Source organism: Amphibalanus amphitrite, unplaced genomic scaffold, assembly GCF_019059575.1.
Source record: "Amphibalanus amphitrite isolate SeventyFive unplaced genomic scaffold, NRLGWU_Aamphi_draft 000000F_arrow, whole genome shotgun sequence".
Taxonomy (NCBI): Eukaryota; Metazoa; Arthropoda; class Thecostraca; order Balanomorpha; family Balanidae; genus Amphibalanus; species Amphibalanus amphitrite.
In genome coordinates, this window is record NW_024881498.1 from 2,337,504 (window position 1) to 2,353,840 (window position 16,337).

The 16,337-nt window shown below is 51.3% G+C and overlaps 2 protein-coding genes across 5 annotated transcripts; one reads left to right on the forward strand and one right to left on the reverse strand.

The window, feature by feature from the left end:
- Window positions 1–126: 126 nt before the first annotated feature.
- LOC122387577 (protein phosphatase PTC7 homolog) lies at window positions 127–8,035 on the forward strand. The gene is made up of 4 exons (XM_043378306.1): window positions 127–595; window positions 2,163–2,527; window positions 3,405–3,675; window positions 7,449–8,035. Exons 1-4 carry the CDS (start codon window positions 274–276, stop codon window positions 7,496–7,498), a joined length of 1,008 nt encoding a protein of 335 aa, XP_043234241.1. The 5' UTR covers window positions 127–273; the 3' UTR covers window positions 7,499–8,035.
- On the reverse strand, window positions 7,959–16,007 carry LOC122385721 (derlin-2-like). 4 transcript variants are annotated; one of them, XM_043375423.1, is made up of 6 exons: window positions 15,870–16,007; window positions 15,424–15,535; window positions 14,110–14,175; window positions 11,511–11,801; window positions 10,784–10,947; window positions 7,959–8,419 (listed from the first exon to the last, which is right to left on the reverse strand). In XM_043375423.1, the coding sequence occupies exons 2-6, from the start codon at window positions 15,514–15,516 to the stop codon at window positions 8,167–8,169; spliced, it is 867 nt and encodes a 288-aa protein (XP_043231358.1). In that variant the 5' UTR covers window positions 15,517–15,535; window positions 15,870–16,007; the 3' UTR covers window positions 7,959–8,166. The 4 variants fall into 4 exon arrangements, with proteins under 4 accessions (XP_043231358.1, XP_043232202.1, XP_043230526.1 ...); XM_043376267.1 differs by lacking the exon at window positions 15,870–16,007 and adding an exon at window positions 15,653–15,744; XM_043374591.1 differs by lacking the exon at window positions 15,870–16,007 and adding an exon at window positions 15,700–15,719.
- Between the last annotated feature and the right edge of the window lie 330 nt (window positions 16,008–16,337).

Below are 16,337 nucleotides of genomic sequence, written 5' to 3' on the forward strand. Positions count from 1 at the left end.
TCATCTTTATCTAAATGACGTTTGAAGAGATCTGAAATGCCTGAGACGCCTGAGACATGGAGCATCATTATGTCATCAAATTAAGATGGGTGCAGTAAATTTAGGAGCATTTTAAACAGCAGCCTTGATCTAATAATTGCGCAAATCTCTACCCCCGTGTCAACCCCCGTGTTGTGGTGTGTTGCGTGTGGTGTGGGCTGATACTTGGATAGGCTGTGATCCAATCACTTACCATGTGATAAACCCCTTTTCAATTGATCTATCTTACGGAAGATGCAAACTGCTGTAGCATGCACCAGACTACTGTCAAGGGCATTTCTCAACGGACTTTACAATAGAAATGCATCTCAAACAGCGTCGGGTTTGCCTTCACGAAATGACAGTGGCCAGAGTGGTAATTCAGGAGATAGTGACTCAAAATCATCTGAGCAGTGTTCTTCAAGTGAATCCAGAGACACGAGCTTATTTCAGAAACCAAGATTTGTGTCGGCGATTTCAGGAATACCCAAGAACATAAGCATGCGAAGATTGAATCCATTTCAGTTTGGAGATGACTCATGTTTTGTGTCATACCACAGCAGTGCAGATGTGCTTGGTAAGGTTCATTTGATTGCCCATTTATTTCAATGATTAGCATTAAGATAAAGCATGTAAGAGCATTTCAATTTATGAGCACTCACATTCCTCATTTTGTTTTGCCATCAGTTGTTAGATTAAAGGGACCCTCCCACCTTAACATTAGATTTGAGTTGAGATAGCCAAAATGGGGTCCCTGGCTCACAATTACCGGTTTCGGCACTCACAACATCGAGAAATGCCTTAAATCGGAAATATTGAATTTCAAAATTGCAGCATTTTGATTCAGAGAGGCTAATGCATAGGAATACCCCTCTGAACTTTGACTGTTTGACTGTTTGAACAATGTTTCTGATCTCTTGTAATCCTGGCCAATGTTGCCCCAGTTGGACAGTTCTGTGTGACTGTGACAATGCATTGGCATCAGACAGCCCGTTTCCTCTTTGTCAGTTGCCCAATTCCGCACACATGCAGCCCTGTCAAGATGGCCATACTTTGTAATCTGGCCAAAGTCTTGACCCCTGTCTTTGTTGGGAATGTCTGGTCACACTATATTTCACATGTGTAAAGAAAACTGTGGCACTTTCAGCACAGTGCAATGAAACTTGGTATATTTATCACACTGCATCAACATTTCATTATTTGGTAAATTTTGATACCAGGCCACCCAAGTTCAAGTCAGTGGATCAAGCTCAAGCTTAGTGACCATGTGGCTGCTTTTTACAATTTTTACATACATATTTTATAAGCATATGCCTAATTTTGTGACAATCTTGTCACTACTAAAGCTTATCTTCTAGAAATTAGTAGGTACCTTTGTGTATTGCATGAGGATATCATTGCCTGCAATTTATATGCCTATCTGATTTGGTATATTATATGTGTGACTTTGAGACAGGTCAGCTTAGACATCATCTTAAAGCATTGGGGAATGGGGTAGTAGTTATACGAATGGCTCCTGCTTTGAAATACCAAACAATAATTTAATGGAGATATGATAGAGTGCTAACACCTTGAATGTGTCAAGCTCAGCTATACAGATTGATTCATTAGCAGCATGGTCTTTTCCAGTTAGGTCATGACTAGGGCACTAAAGGCCATGACCTTGATTGGATGTCAAATGTTCGAGTTTAGTAACTATGGTTCATTGGACAAGTCTAGTGGAACTGGAGCAAAATAAAATGGTGGTGACAGAAATGCTGTACTATTGGTCTCAAGATAAGGGCCCAGGCGACCTGTAGTTTTGATGCCGTGCACCCCTCCTCCCACACAGCCCCACCCCAACTCGAGCTGTGGCGAGGGTGAGGGTATTCACTGCATCCGAAGGACGTTCTTTCGATTGCCGCTTACCGCTTGTCGTTACGTGGTCCAGGAGCCGAGTTAGAAGGGGGGGGGGGGTCTGAACACCCCCCCCCCCCCGGCCCGGCGCGGGTTAAAGCGGACCGCTAGCGTTAGATAAGCAGACTATAGAACCTCCATCGTAACGTCCCCTGTTAAGTCCCCCCCCCCCCCACCGCGCTGGCCCTGTCGTGGTGCGCGCGGTGTGGGCCCCTCACACGCGCGCTGACCCCGCCCTCCTGGTGCAGGCGTGGCGGACGGCGTGGGCGGCTGGCGCCAGTACGGCGTCGACCCGGGGACGTTCAGCGACGCCCTGATGCGCGCCTGCGAGCGGGTGGTGACGGCCGGCGCGTTTCGGCCGCACCTGCCGGCCCAGCTGCTGGCGCGCGCCTACAGTGAGCTGATGGAGAGCAAGGAGCCGATTGTGGGCAGCAGCACCGCCTGTCTGGTGGTGCTGAGCCGAGAGACGGGCTGCCTGCACGCGGCCAACATCGGCGACTCGGGCTTTCTGCTGGTGCGAGACGGACGCGTGCTACTGCGCTCCGAGGAGCAGCAGCACTACTTCAACACTCCCTACCAGCTGTCCAACGCGCCGCCCGGACAGGACGGACAGGTAACTGTGCGATAGTCACACAGCCGGACAGGTAACAGTTACACAGCCGGACAGGGCGGACAGGTAACAGTCACACAGCCGGACAGGTAACAGTCACACAGCTGGACAGGACGGACAGGCGACATTCGGCAGGTAAAGTCACAGCCGGACAGGGCGGACAGGTAACAGTCACACAGCCGGACAGGTAACAGTCACACAGCCGGACAGGTAACAGTCACACAGCTGGACAGGACGGACAGGCGACAGTCGGCAGGTAAAGTCACAGCCGGACAGGGCGGACAGGTAACAGTCACACAGCCGGACAGGTAACAGTCACACAGCCGGACAGGTAACAGTCACACAGCTGGACAGGACGGACAGGCGACAGTCGGCAGGTAAAGTCACAGCCGGACAGGGCGGACAGGTAACAGTCACACAGCCGGACAGGTAACAGTCACACAGCTGGACAGGACGGACAGGCGACAGTCGGCAGGTAAAGTCACAGCCGGACAGGGCGGACAGGTAACAGTCACACAGCTGGACAGGACGGACAGGCGACAGTCGGCAGGTAAAGTCACAGCCGGACAGGTGACAGTCCGCGGCAGGTAAAGTCACAGGACGGACAGGTGACAGTCCGCGGCAGGTAAAGTCACAGGACGGACAGGTGACAGTCCGCGGCAGCCGCAGGTAAAGTCGGGTGACAGCCACACTCGGGCGGGTAACTGTAGCGCCCTCGGACGCTCAGTCAGACGTCTGCCGTTTCCAGCGAATGGCCTTTTACGTGTAGCTATGGGTGGAGCGTTCCGCTGGGACTGCCGGGCTGCGTGTGTTGTGCCGTAATGCCGGGCTCGGGGTCGGCTGCAGTGACTGAGCCGTCGCCGCCGCTCCGCTCCACCAGGTGCTGTCCGACCGGCCGGAGGCAGCGCGCACCTCAGAGATGCCCGTGCAGGACGGCGACGTCATCATGCTGGGCACGGACGGCGTGTTCGACAACGTGCCGGACGCCGTGCTGGTCAGGGAGCTGAGCGGCCTGCACGGCTGCGCCGACCGCGAGCGGCTGCGCGCCGCCGCCAACGCCATCGCTCTGATGGCGCGCCGGCTCGCCTTCGACGGCTCCTATATGTCACCGTTCGCCAAGAACGCGCTCACGCACGGCATCGACGCGCTCGGTAAGTGGGCAGCGGCCGGAGGCGTCGGGTAGCGCTCCGAGCCGTGGCCGGGCAGACGCTCCGCTGTGGACGCCATGGTATGGCCCCAGCCCGCCGCAGACATTGGCACCTGGACCGTATCTGATAGGAAGGGATCTCCATGTAACTATTAATAGTTATTGATCAGATATTACCTACTCGTTTGCTCGAAGTTGATCCTTGATCCTGGCGTATACGTCGTGCTGGAGCTCTCCCGCGCGTAAATCGCAACTCGCACGTTGTACCGCCCCCTCTGCGCCTATCCCACTCCACTCCCACCCGACCGCGCCGCCGCCCGATATTGGGGCAATGGCTCTTCGCCGCCGCGCTGACAGATTTTATGCTCGTTTAACTTAGTTTAGTTTAAAGTCATCGTCGACGGGGACACCCCATTTAAAGACGAAGTCCTGCCTATAATAAAACAATGTGGGACAGGAGGGTGGGGAAGCTAGCAAAACAAATGGCTGACATATTCTGGCATAGTAGAAGTTAGCGTTCTGATAGGATAAGCTAGATCTACTTTCTACAAATTGGTGACCATCTGTGCCGATGGCCCGTGCATGCGCCTTGCAGTGCCTCGGAAGCCTTGGAAGCTGTAAGAGGAGCCGTCATGCCCGAATGTCGTTTTCCATGCACGCTATATACGAGGAGACCTGGGTCCAAGACGGCCGCCAGCTGGTGCGCCGCTGCGGGGTCTCGATCTCGGCTGTTTTATTCACAATAAAACGGCCCAACATAGCGGTCCCCGTTTTCCCGTCCCAGAGAATCTCGAAGCAAACGACAGGCTAGGATATATGATCCCATCAGATTCGGCATGACAAACTTATCTTAAATATATGATCTAATACGATCTGACGATAAACCAAGAACATAGATCTATGGTCTAAGTGGATCCCACCATGCACAACATTCGAAATCATGTTTTAAAGGGTTTCTATGTGAATAAGTGCCACTAGTAGCGGCGGAACACCTTCAATTAAGGGGGGAGGGGGCACTGCCGACTTTTGGTCCCATTCTTTCCATGCAACGCCCATAGGGCTAATGTTGAAATGCCAAAATCAAAGGGGGGCACGGTGCCCCGGTGCGGTGCCCTCCCCGTTCCGCCTCCTACGAGTGCCACAAAACTATGGATTATGACGCGCAATCACATAAAATCACTATAACAGAACGATTGTGAGTTGCAACTAGCAACGAGTGTTTTTTTTGTGTTGGCAAAAAATAAGTGAGGATCTATGATCTCACTGAATCTCAAGCAAAAATGAGACTCGGATCTGTGATCTATACGGATCTCTCGCTAAATTAGAAAGCTGGATCTGTGGTCCCGTCTGATCCGAGATCAGGATCCGTGGGATCAGATCCCGGATCCATGCGCACGTCTGGTTACCACTTTGACACGTCCATCGTCACCGTCACTCTGCTGTCGCCTTCAGCCATTTCTGTTATTCGTCCGCTCTGCCTTGACTCGCCCCGTCTCCACTTATATCTCCAGATCTGTCCTTCTGAATTGGTATTCGGTAGCTGCTGCCCACGGTGGACGCGTTCTGCTCTTATGACCGCCAGCTCTCCGCCCCCCCCCCCCCCCAGTCTCCGTGATTGTTGTTTATGTACCGTTAATACCGTATCATTCAGCCTGTAACAGTGGCTTCAGGTAATGTGCAGTAGGGTTGTTAAAAAAAAAACGAATTTTGGAAAAGTATATGGGCTCATGGCTCATGTGGTGCGGTATTCTTTTCTGAGACCAATGATGCCCTTTTTACTGAAAAGTATTAACTGTTAGGGGCTCCTCAAACGGCTTAAAGAGGACCATGTTACGCCCGCCGACCGACCGGTGTCAATAAGGGCGAGAGTTCGACGCCGCACGGCGGCGGCAGCGCCTTATCGGCACCGCGCGCCACGACATCTGCCGGGCGGCCGGCTGGGCGGTGGGAAGTTATAAGTGCGTGGTCTTATTGCACACGATCGGGGTGAGCTATCCCATGTTTTCGGGGCGGAAAGTTTCAGTGCAGCATCGGTGCGTCTGCCACGGTGGTCTGTGTCGATGGCATAGAAAATAACTCAAGCAGAGCTCAGAAAAGAATGAATGATTCCGGGTAGTTGCCTCGAAACAATCCGTTTCCAGAATACAGCTGCCTTCTTTACGTACTGTATCACTTGTTAATTCTTCAAAAAGCAAACTCTGAGCAATAACACACCTCTTTGCGTTGCTGTTGACAATTTACGTTAGTTTTTGACGGTGGCTCGCACCCCCAATATGCTGCCGCGCAACTTTATTCCAACGGCGAAACGGCAACTTCGCGAGAATCGAAAATTCACGATATACGTACAGCAGGGGCTGGCAATGCAGTATGCACAAGGACAGAATATGGAGGAGACCCGACAGTCATCGGCCCAAGTTTGGGGGTGGCTTTGACGAGCATATGCGTCACCAATGTCATTATTCAGATACGTTGATGTCAGATGCTGGGGCAACAGAATCGACGCCAGGTGTAACTTAGATTAGCGGGTCGAAAGAAAGCATAACATGTCTGGGAATGACAGAGTGGCCACCCTGACAGTGTGACGAAGTGAGACATGAGTAGAGACATTAGCCGGAGTACCTACTCATATAAATCAAGCGCCGTTTATCCAATCCTTCGAGCATAAGCGACGCCGGCAGTCCGGCCAGGGCGGCCGTGCCCACCGATGCCGACCAAGACCCGAATCCAGACCCGGCATAGAACACAGCTCTGCCCTGACGTGACACATTACCCCGGTTTGTCACTCATGACGGATAGACCAATGCAGGAGCCTTGCCAGCTCCTGTTGTACCTACTTCGTTAAATTTTCGATTCTCGCTAAGTTGCCGTTTCGTCGTTGGAATAGAGTTACGCGGCAGCATATTGGGGCTGCGAGCCACCGTCCAAAAGCAACTTAAATTGTCAACAGCAATGCAAAGAAGTCTGTTATTGCTCAGAGCTTGCTTTTTGAAGAATTAACAAGTGATACAGTACGTTAAGAAGGCAGCTGTATTCTTGAAACGTATTATTTCGAGGCAACTACCCGGAATCATTCATTCTTTTCTGAGCTCTGCTTGAGTTATTTTCTATACCATCGACACAGACCACCGTGGCAGACGCACCGATGCTGCACTGAAACTTTCCGCCCCGAAAACATGGGATAGCTCACCCCGATCGTGTGCAATAAGACCACGCACTTATAACTTCCCACCGCCCAGCCGGCCGCCCGGCAGATGTCGTGGCGCGCGGTGCCGATAAGGCGCTGCCGCCGCCGTGCGGCGTCGAATTCTCGCCCTTATTGACACCGGCCGGTCGGCGGGCGTAACATGGTCCTCTTTAAGCCGTTTGAGCAGCGCCTAGCAGTAATACTTTTCGGAAAAAAGGGTATCATTGGACTCAGAAAAGAATACCGCACCTCATGAGCCATGAGCCCATATACTTTTCCAAAATTCGTTTTTTTTTAACAACCCTAATGTGCAGGGCTCCAGACGGATGGGCTGGGGTTTCGGATTTGTTGCAGATTCAGACCACCCTGGACTTGCCTTTACTCATAATGCCTGAAGTCGTCTGTCGAATAGCGTAGCAATGACGTCATCACCAACACTACGGAAAACGGCGGCGTTACCCGAAAAAGCCACAACACATACCACATTTTGTAGCACGTCATTAGGCATGCATATTGTTGATGTGTTGTTGCCGTATCTGTGGCCCGGCACCCTCGGGTCTGCCCCCCTCTGACCCGACACTCTGCCGTTCCAGGCGGGAAGCCGGACGACATCACGGTGATCCTGGCCACGGTGATATCCTAGTGGCGGCGGCGGCGGCGGCGGCCGTGCCTTGCTCCAGTGCAATCTCGCTACTTACCGGTAGGGCGTGCATGGGCGCTGCCGCCGCGTGCGTCAGCCGCTCTGTACATAGTGCGCCTGTCTAGAGAGGCCCGTGCGGCGCGAGCGGGTGGCTGCGGCGCCCCTCCGACGCTCCCTAGGTCGTTATTTTTGTTGGGCCGTTTTGTACGTGTGCGTGCGTGATGACCGAATGGCAGTGTGGAGAGAGTGCGGCGGCAGCGTGGTCCGTGTGCTCGGTTTGCTAGGCGATTTTCCAGTATTGAGGCGTGTGTGGGTGGCGCCGTGTGGCAGCCAGGTCAGTCGGCGCCGGCGGCCGGGCGGCACCGGTCTGGGCCGCCGGCGCCGCGCGTAGTCGCCCTAGTGATATTAGAGAGGCGGCGCGGTCGGGCCGGCCCGGGGACGGGCGCGCCCACCACTCGGCGGCTCGACCGTGTACACATTCGTATATTCTGCAGTCCGCTCGACAATAAATAACAGGCGGCGCACTGAGCGCCAATCACATCGCCGTGTGTCGCGCCGCCCGGCTGGTGCGACTCGCCGGCGCTAAGCTCACCAGCTCGCCGGGCGCTCGGCGAAACTCACCGCTCACCCAGCGAGGCTCACAGTTCCAGCAGTGAACGATATTACCCTGATTAGATCGAGCAGCGGGCGGCTGGCTGCCCCCCGCGAGCCCGGCCGCCGCCGCTCACCGTGCCGGCTGCTGCCCCGCGGCGTCCGGCTGCTGCCCCGCGGGGCCCGGCTGCTGCCCCGCGGCGTCCGGCTGTTGCCCCGCGGGGCCCGGCGCAGGGGTCCGGCTGCTGCCCCGCGGGGCCCGGCGCAGGTCTCGGGTCCTCCGGCGGTGGCGCGTAGTCGGCCGCGTCCGGCTCTGCCTCGACCAGCAATCGCCTGGGTACAGGGGGCTGCAGGTCACCGCCCGACTCGGCAACACGACCCAGCCAGCTGCCGACTGCGGGCTGAATGCAGTGCAAAGCGTTACGTTACCACTATCTGCACCGAACCACACATTATGTGTAACTATTAAGTTCACGAGAGCTCGAGCTAGCGACCGACTGAATGTAAACTGAAACTTGTCCGTGCGTTCGGACAGCCGCTTTTCCTTCATATGGAAATATTCACCGGGCCGTTCAGGCAGACTTTTCGCGGAGCGTGCGGAAACTGGTGCAGCCATAGCATGCTGTGCGTTTACATTTAAATTGATGAAAAAATATGTATTTTTCTCTTGACCATTATTTTTTGTTTAATAATTTATTCATAAATACCAATTCCCAACTCAAATTATTTACTCTGCGTCTTCCATAAAATCACAGCAAAACGGAAACAATCATGAAAACCACTCCATCAGTTTTAACAGCATAATATACATCCCAATAGAAGATATTGATTCATATAATTCATCATTAACATCATAGATCATCATAGATGTATAGTCGGTCAAATATGTATCTTTCCCGGCCGGCCCTCCCCTCGCTGGGCAGGTCGGTAACTTGGCTGAATCCGCCGGCCGCTGCGAGTACTACGGAGGGGAGGGGACAGGTTGTGCGGTTGCCGCGTCGGCCAATGAGCGCGGACCTGGCGAGCGGGCTGGGGCCACGGCGTGTTGACCTAATATGGTCAAAGGTTCATGCCCTGCGGGTATGGTCTGCGGCCAGCTGGCCCACTGATTGAGCCACAGCACCGGGTCGCGGAAAGGTTTCGATAGGTATCTGAATTGGAGAGTGGAGACCGTTAGCTTGAACTTGAGTGTAGTCGCTCTAGGTTTGAGATGCCGGGACCAGGGACCTGCAACACCATGATCCTGAATATATTGTGTGGATCGGGTGGCATTCAGATGAAGTTGAAATTTATCCCATTGACTTATAATGGGGAGGTTGTGAGATTGACCTGACCTCAGGTCATAGATAAAAAAATCCGAGACATACATTTTGTGGATATTGTCACCCTTACTAACTCCTGAAAGTTTCATATCGATCGGTCAACAGTTGTAGCTTTGGTGCAAGTTCAAACTTTTTGTGACGTTAGGTCACTCAAACCGACCTGTTGACCTGACCTTAAGTCATATAAGGTCAAAATTCGCACACAGTATGCGCAATAGATGGAAAAACAGGTATGCAAAATTTGGTGGCGCTGCACGCCGCCGTTTTTCGGCTATCTGCGAAAAACCTGGGGGGGGGGCGCAAATCGCCCCCCCCCGGCCCGGCGCAGGTTAAGATTTTCAGTAGATATGGCTTAACGCTTTCCCGTTAATGCCAAAAAATGAAAGTTTTTGCTTTATCAAAAAATAACCGGTCATAATTCGATTAAATATTTCTCTTGCGCTAATCATCATATCACCAAGCATTCGATCGTATCAAGAGCAACCATCTTAATTTTTATGTCAGCGACCCCTGTTGAAACACCAGATAATCCTTTGATAGCTCATAGCACTCAGTCTACAATTTACACGGCGCATGAAAGCACAGCCATCATTAGACCATCGCGCTGCCCTCACATTCGTTAGATTCCTAACGCATCCGCTTGCTCGCCTCTCCCGGCCAGACCCGCCGGAGCACCCGGCGGCGAGGCCGTCCAGTGCTGGTCTGCGGTCACTCTCCAGCCGGCCGCTGTGTAGCTCCGCCCCCCGCGCGTGACGTCACAGGGCCGCCAGAGCCGCCAGGGCAGCTGGGGTGTGGGCTCAGCCAACTATCGAATCCAGACCGTAGCGCCACTTGGCGGCCGGGAAAGATACATATTTGACCGACTATACGGCCCTCCAGCAAAAGAGTGGTTGGTTAGCCTATGTGCTTTTGGTGTAATAACTTTAAATGGCAGACACTCCTGTAAAATGTCTCAATAGAAATGAGAAGAGGGTTCGTGCACACATTTCGGCAGTGGTTTTCAACAGCCATTAGACGTATTATCAATGTAGATTGATTATTATGATGCTGGCAACCAACCACTTAATACCTGGAGAGCCGTACATCGTTTCCATGGCAGCACCTATCCTGAACTACGAGCGACACGCTCTCGGCATGTCTCGGCGTTTCGCGGTATCCCTTGGGATTGCTCGCCTTTCGCATTGCCCAATTGAGGATTTCCTCGGGGTGGAAATTCCACGCGGAAAACATCCCGTCCAAACGCACGCTCTTCTAGCATGCTTCATGGCTTTGTACCGCCATGCGTTCGTTGTGCACACCAATTTTATCAGAAACCGCACAAGCCAAACCGTCCCACTGCTCACAGCCAGCGGCCCCTCGCCGGCCCACTACTCACAGCCAGCGGGGCGCCTGTAGCGAGCGGAAGCCGCCCGGCTGGTTGGGGAACACGTCCTCCAGGAAGAAGTAGCCGTGTCCGACGGCGATGCCCACCATATCGACCGACACAGAGTTGCCGAGCAGCAGCGAGAAGCCCAGCAGCACCCACGGCAGGTACGGCGCCTGCCGGCGGCCGGGGCGCGGCGTCAGCGGTCCCCGGGCCGCGGCGTCAGCGGTCCCCGGGGAATGACGTCAGCGGTCCCCGGGGAGTGACGTCAGCGGTCCCCGGTCCGGACGTCAGCGGTCCCCGGGGCGCGGCGTCAGGGACGTCAGCGGTCCCGGGAGGGACCGATTACAGGTTGGCCAGCACAAGTCATTTGGGGTACCTGCTTGCACGTGCGGAGGTGAAGGGCCCAATATTGAGCTCCCGTTCGTTGCGCAAAAGAAGCCTTACTCGTTACAACCACTACGTGCAGTAAAATAATGAGCGCTTAAGATGTAAATATCTTCCAATTAAAGCTGCATAGAGGAAGGAAAGAGGTCACAACTCACAGAGAAAACAAAGCATACAAATCAAAAGAAGGGGCGCATGAACCGCGCCGCTGGTCATTGGGGAGTTGATGGGCAGCGCCGCGTCGTCGGTCAGCACCTTGATCCACTCCCAGGGGTGGGTTTGACCCGTCAGCTGTCGGCAGCCGTCCCCCGCCGCGACACTGTCGGCCCGCCCCCATCGGAGGCCGGCTCACCTGGAAGTTCATCAGCCCGAAGAAGTTCATCCTGACGAAGGGGTTCCTCCTGCTCCACACGTAGACGAGCATGATGGTGAAGGCCTGTCCGAGGAAGAGCAGGTTGACGGCCAGCGCGCTCAGCACCATGCAGCCGGCGCCGAACACGAACATGACGACGAAGTCGCCGGTGCGGCCGCGGAACGAGCCGTCCTCCAGGTCGCGGCAGTAGCGGTACGTGAAGATCAGGTTGAACAGGAACGTGAAGCCCACCGGACCGAAGAAAAGGAACGTCGTGATGAGTCGCCAGAACTGACCCACAGTGAGGTGAGCGTGACAGGTCAGAACGGACCAACAGGGAGCGCTACAGTAGGTTAGATATATGTATGCATAAGACTGATATCAGTAAGCAAAAGTTGGCTTCATGTCATGATTATGATGATTGATATCTAAGCTCAACCAAACGTAGGCAACAAAGCAAACGAATAAATTACATGGAATATGGAATACGGTAAGCCTAGTGTCAGAGGAAACGAACAACTATGATGGCTACCTAATGGCACATGATTACCTCGTACCGGGCCGGCCGGGCGTGGCATCATCCAACACCCCCTGCGGTTTTTCGCAGCTACTTCAAAAATGGTTGGATTTCTTTCGGTCCAAACATTCCATCTTTCTGTTAAAAGATGTCGATCATTTCTGCACATGTTCCCAAAGTTTCAAAACCGGGTCACCCAAGGTCTGGTCACGTCAAGTGACCTTACCTCAGTGGAGTTAGTACCCCGAATCGGTACTAACTCCACTGAGTTAGAGTTAGTACCGATTCGTGGAGCTGATATACCCCGAATCGCGAGTCCGGCAAAACATTGTCTCGAGAAACAGGCCACAGGCCAAAGGGCAAAGGCCATTTTGTTCAGCGTCATTACTTTTCAGGGTTGGTATAAAATTTATTAACGCGAGGGTACTGAAAGCTTCGTCGCGGTCGGCCGCTTTATACGCGAGTTATTTGCGAAAAAAACAAGGGGGTCCGTTCGACCCCTCCCCCATACGGGCGAAGGTTAACCCGCGCCCGGCTGGGGGTCCTGGATTTCCACGCCCTGCTGGGGGGGGGGGTGTTTGAACACCCCCCCCCTCCCCTTCTAACTCGGCTCCTGGGCCACGTAGCGATACGCGGAAGGCGGCGTTCGAAAGAGCGTCAAAAATAATGAGGAAATCACTTCGGTCAATTTTTTGGTCAGGTCAAAGGTCAGGTCACCAGAGGTCATTGAAGGCAAATTTTCGCCGATTTCCAGGTCGAATGTCGAAAATTTCCAAGAAGCCAACGCATAACTCGGGAACCAATAGAGCTACAGCGCCGCGGAAAAGCGCATTCGATAGCCCTATTAACGCCCTTTCTGAGTAATTTTCTCAGATTTGACCTAACGTCAACGGTTTTGCCTGCAGGGGGCAAAAACTGCAAAAATAGCCGATTTTTTCGGAAACAGTTTTTCTGCAATAACTTTTGACCCAAGCATTGTACGAGCTTACTTTTACCGGCATCGTGTTCCTCTCGTCAAGACGCATCGAACGAACTATAATTTGACCTTGAACGGTCAACTTGAAAATTTGACCTCAGGTCAAGGTCATGACCTGACCGGAAAGGGTCATGTTGCATATCAGTCGATCCGTATCGTCGAGCTGAACACATCTAAGGCGTTTTCATCGCTCTAGCATGCCTCTATCAAAAGTTATTTGCGAAAAACTGTTAGATACCATTCGTGACCTAAGATGACCTCAGGGCATAAACAGGGGTCACAGACACCATTTTCATGTTCAGTGTGTCTAAACCACTTGTAATTCAGTGTTTGGGAGTGTTTATAATGTCTTTCGTCCAAAACAGGCGCATTTCAATTTTCTCCCATTGACTTATAATGGTGAGGTCGCAAAATTGACCTGACCTTAGGTCATCGATATCAAAATTCTGAGATAAACATTTTGTACATGCTAATGCTCTTAGCAATCGCTGAAAGTTTCAAAGCGATCGGTCACTCGGTGCAGCTATGACAGACATTGAAACTTTTTATGAGGTGAGGTCACTTCGAGTGACCTGGTGACCTGACCTTGAATGACCTTGGTCTGAAATTTTCACAACATGTGTAGAATTGATGTATGATAAGGTGTACCAAAAACGGCGGCGCTCCGCGCCGCCGTTTTTGAGATATTCGCGAAAAACCACAGGGGGGGGGGGTGTTCAAACACCCCCCCAGCAGGGCGCGGGTTAAACGAGCTATCGAATGCGGCGCGCTCCTCCGCGGCGCTATAGCTCTATTGGCTTCGAGTTATGCGCGACGTGTAAAAAAAATGTTGAAATTGACAAAAGTTGACCTTGATTACCTATGCTGACCTGACCTTTGACCTGATTTAAAAAAATATAACCAAAGTACATTGGTTATGATTTTTACGCTCTATCAAATGCCGCTTACCGCGTGTCACTGCATGGCTCAGGGGCCGAGTTAGAAGGGTAGGGGTGTTCAAATACCCCCGCTCGGCGCGGTTGGCGCCGAGCACCCGCCCGGCACGGTTTATGCGTTACAAATTTGGTACCTACTGTTCAGAACGCCAGCTATGCCATCCTTCATACCTGATATTTTGATACAATAAGGCGAGGGTTGAAGTACAGTTGAAATGGAGAGACCAAATCAAGTTGCTGAAAAAAAAGATTATGTCAGATAAGAACCATCACCAATCGCTCTGGTCCATTGAGGCTTTTGGTCCTGGAACTTATTGAAGGCCTCTGCTCTGCCTAACATGAATTTGAATTAGATAAATTATATTGATTGTCTTAAATGAATTCCAACGTTATTTATTTCCATTAAGTAGGTACCTATTCATGAAGACATATCTTACGTAAAATAAATGAGTGCATGGCGGGTTCCCACACTGGGTCATGTCCTACCTAAACTAGTCGTCAGTAACGTTGCACCCCCTGAAATCGATACAATGTTTACCTTCTAAAGTCTATCTGTCAAAATAGGCACGCTGTTAAGTTTCGAACCTTGCTACCCCATGTAGGGGAGAGAAGTCACATTGCGCCGCCTTAAGGATATCGGCCTATTGCGGCTAAAGTTGACCAGCTGTCTGCTGTCATGCTTGATGATATCTCAAATTGTACCTCAGTTATTTTGGCATCAAATAACAGCTCCCAATTTGTATCACACCCAAAAAATTAACTAGAGAAAAGCTTTCCGACACACCCACAAAGGGCCCATTTGCGGACTCCCCCATCAAAAAGCGCCCATGCCTCTCATGTAAAAACGCCCTATTAAAAACAACAGTTTGCCACCTAACTAAGTAGCCTATTTGAACGTGTCAGCCCATTAACCATTTATGCTGTGAAGGCTGAGGTAATGGTAAGGTGAGAGCTCTAATGATCAAAGTGTTCAATGAAATGTCTCCCAACCACCAGATGCTGTTTATCTGGGTTGAAGAATAGGGCACAAATAGGGTGGGTGCAATTACGAATGGAACACATTTTTCATGAGCTTGAAAAATGGCGGTGACAGCGAAGCCACAGTGGTGATAAGCTTAAAAAACTGCCATTAAACGAACAATTAACAATGCTAATTAGTTGAATCACTATCTCTAAGATAAACCATGACACTAGCAAAGGTCGAAATAGACTGTTTTGCATAAGAAAATAGAGAAAATCAGAAAAATGGTCTGCGAGAAAGCTTAGACACCTCACCTGCCCCCGTGGACCAATATGACTTCTCCCCCCTACATGTAAATATAAAATGAGAGTAGCAACTATAGAAAAAGAGTGGCAGGATGAATGATATATGATTTAACGACGCCTTTGCTGGTTGTGTTTAGCAATTCCATAAATTGTATAAAGCCAATGAACAAAAAACGTTGCATGATTTCAGACAGTAAAGTCCAATAGAAATTAACTTACAACAGCCAGCGTTGTGAGCACGCAAGCCGTGGTGTAAACTCTGGTCACAGGCGGCATGTCCAAATATTCGGTAAGAAAAGCCTGATGTGCCATGGTTTTCCTGCAATAAATCCTGCAGAAATACAATGTCAGATGTTATATACATGCAAGCTAAGCATGTCAAATGACACATGCCTTGAAAAGCAGATGGGTACCAAATGAAGCTGAGAGTTTGAAGATCTGAACTCACAATTTGCCATTGAATTTTAATAGGTACTTAAAAATGACCAAACTTGCATGAAAACACAAATCTTGAATCTTGGGTAAGACCCGGGCCCTCTACGTCTGTATTTCCATGCTCCACGCAAGGCTATAGCCAATATGTAACTCAATCATTATAGTAACATTATCAATCATATATGTAACATTATAGAGTTCAATGAACTCAATATACCACCAATACCTACCTATATGCCGCTTCGGCTCCACCGAGTTCTACCCTTGGTTTTAACTTGGTTTTAACCAAGTTCTAACATACTCTGGTTCAACTCTGGTTCTAACATAGGAATCTTGGTTCTAACTTCTAAGGAGTTCACGGTTCCACAATCCACAGCAAGGCAGTATATCTCCACAGCTTTTCTGTTTCGGCATCTTTTCGTCTCTTTCGTCAGACTTGCGCCAATAGCGCCTCCATTGAGGAATGCCATATTTACTTCATCGTCTCAATTACCTCCACCGTTGAAGTTGATCCTTCGATATTTCACCCACCACCCCGACCATATTCTTGCCTCTTGGCCCACACCAATCTCAGACCATGGATGGATAAGGCTATCTGTAACCAATTCTGTGATTGCCTGCCTTTTCCCAGCCGTTTTTATCGTTTTTCCAGCAATAGCACACTAAACAAGGCACACCTTCGGGCTACAGCTTGATGC

Excerpts from the sequence above, each read along its gene's own strand:
- LOC122387577 (XM_043378306.1), top strand. The coding sequence starts at position 274 with ATGCAAACTGCTGTAGCATGCACCAGACTACTGTCAAGGGCATTTCTC. Across the intron at positions 596-2,162 it reads CAGCAGTGCAGATGTGCTTG|GCGTGGCGGACGGCGTGGGC; the intron begins GTAAGGTTCATT and ends CTCCTGGTGCAG. Across the intron at positions 2,528-3,404 it reads CGCCCGGACAGGACGGACAG|GTGCTGTCCGACCGGCCGGA; the intron begins GTAACTGTGCGA and ends CCGCTCCACCAG.
- LOC122385721 (XM_043374591.1), bottom strand. Across the intron at positions 14,176-15,423 it reads TGCTCACAACGCTGGCTGTT|CAACTTGATTTGGTCTCTCC; the intron begins GTAAGTTAATTT and ends CTTTTTTTTCAG. Across the intron at positions 10,948-11,510 it reads TCGGGCTGATGAACTTCCAG|GCGCCGTACCTGCCGTGGGT; the intron begins GTGAGCCGGCCT and ends GGCCGCCGGCAG.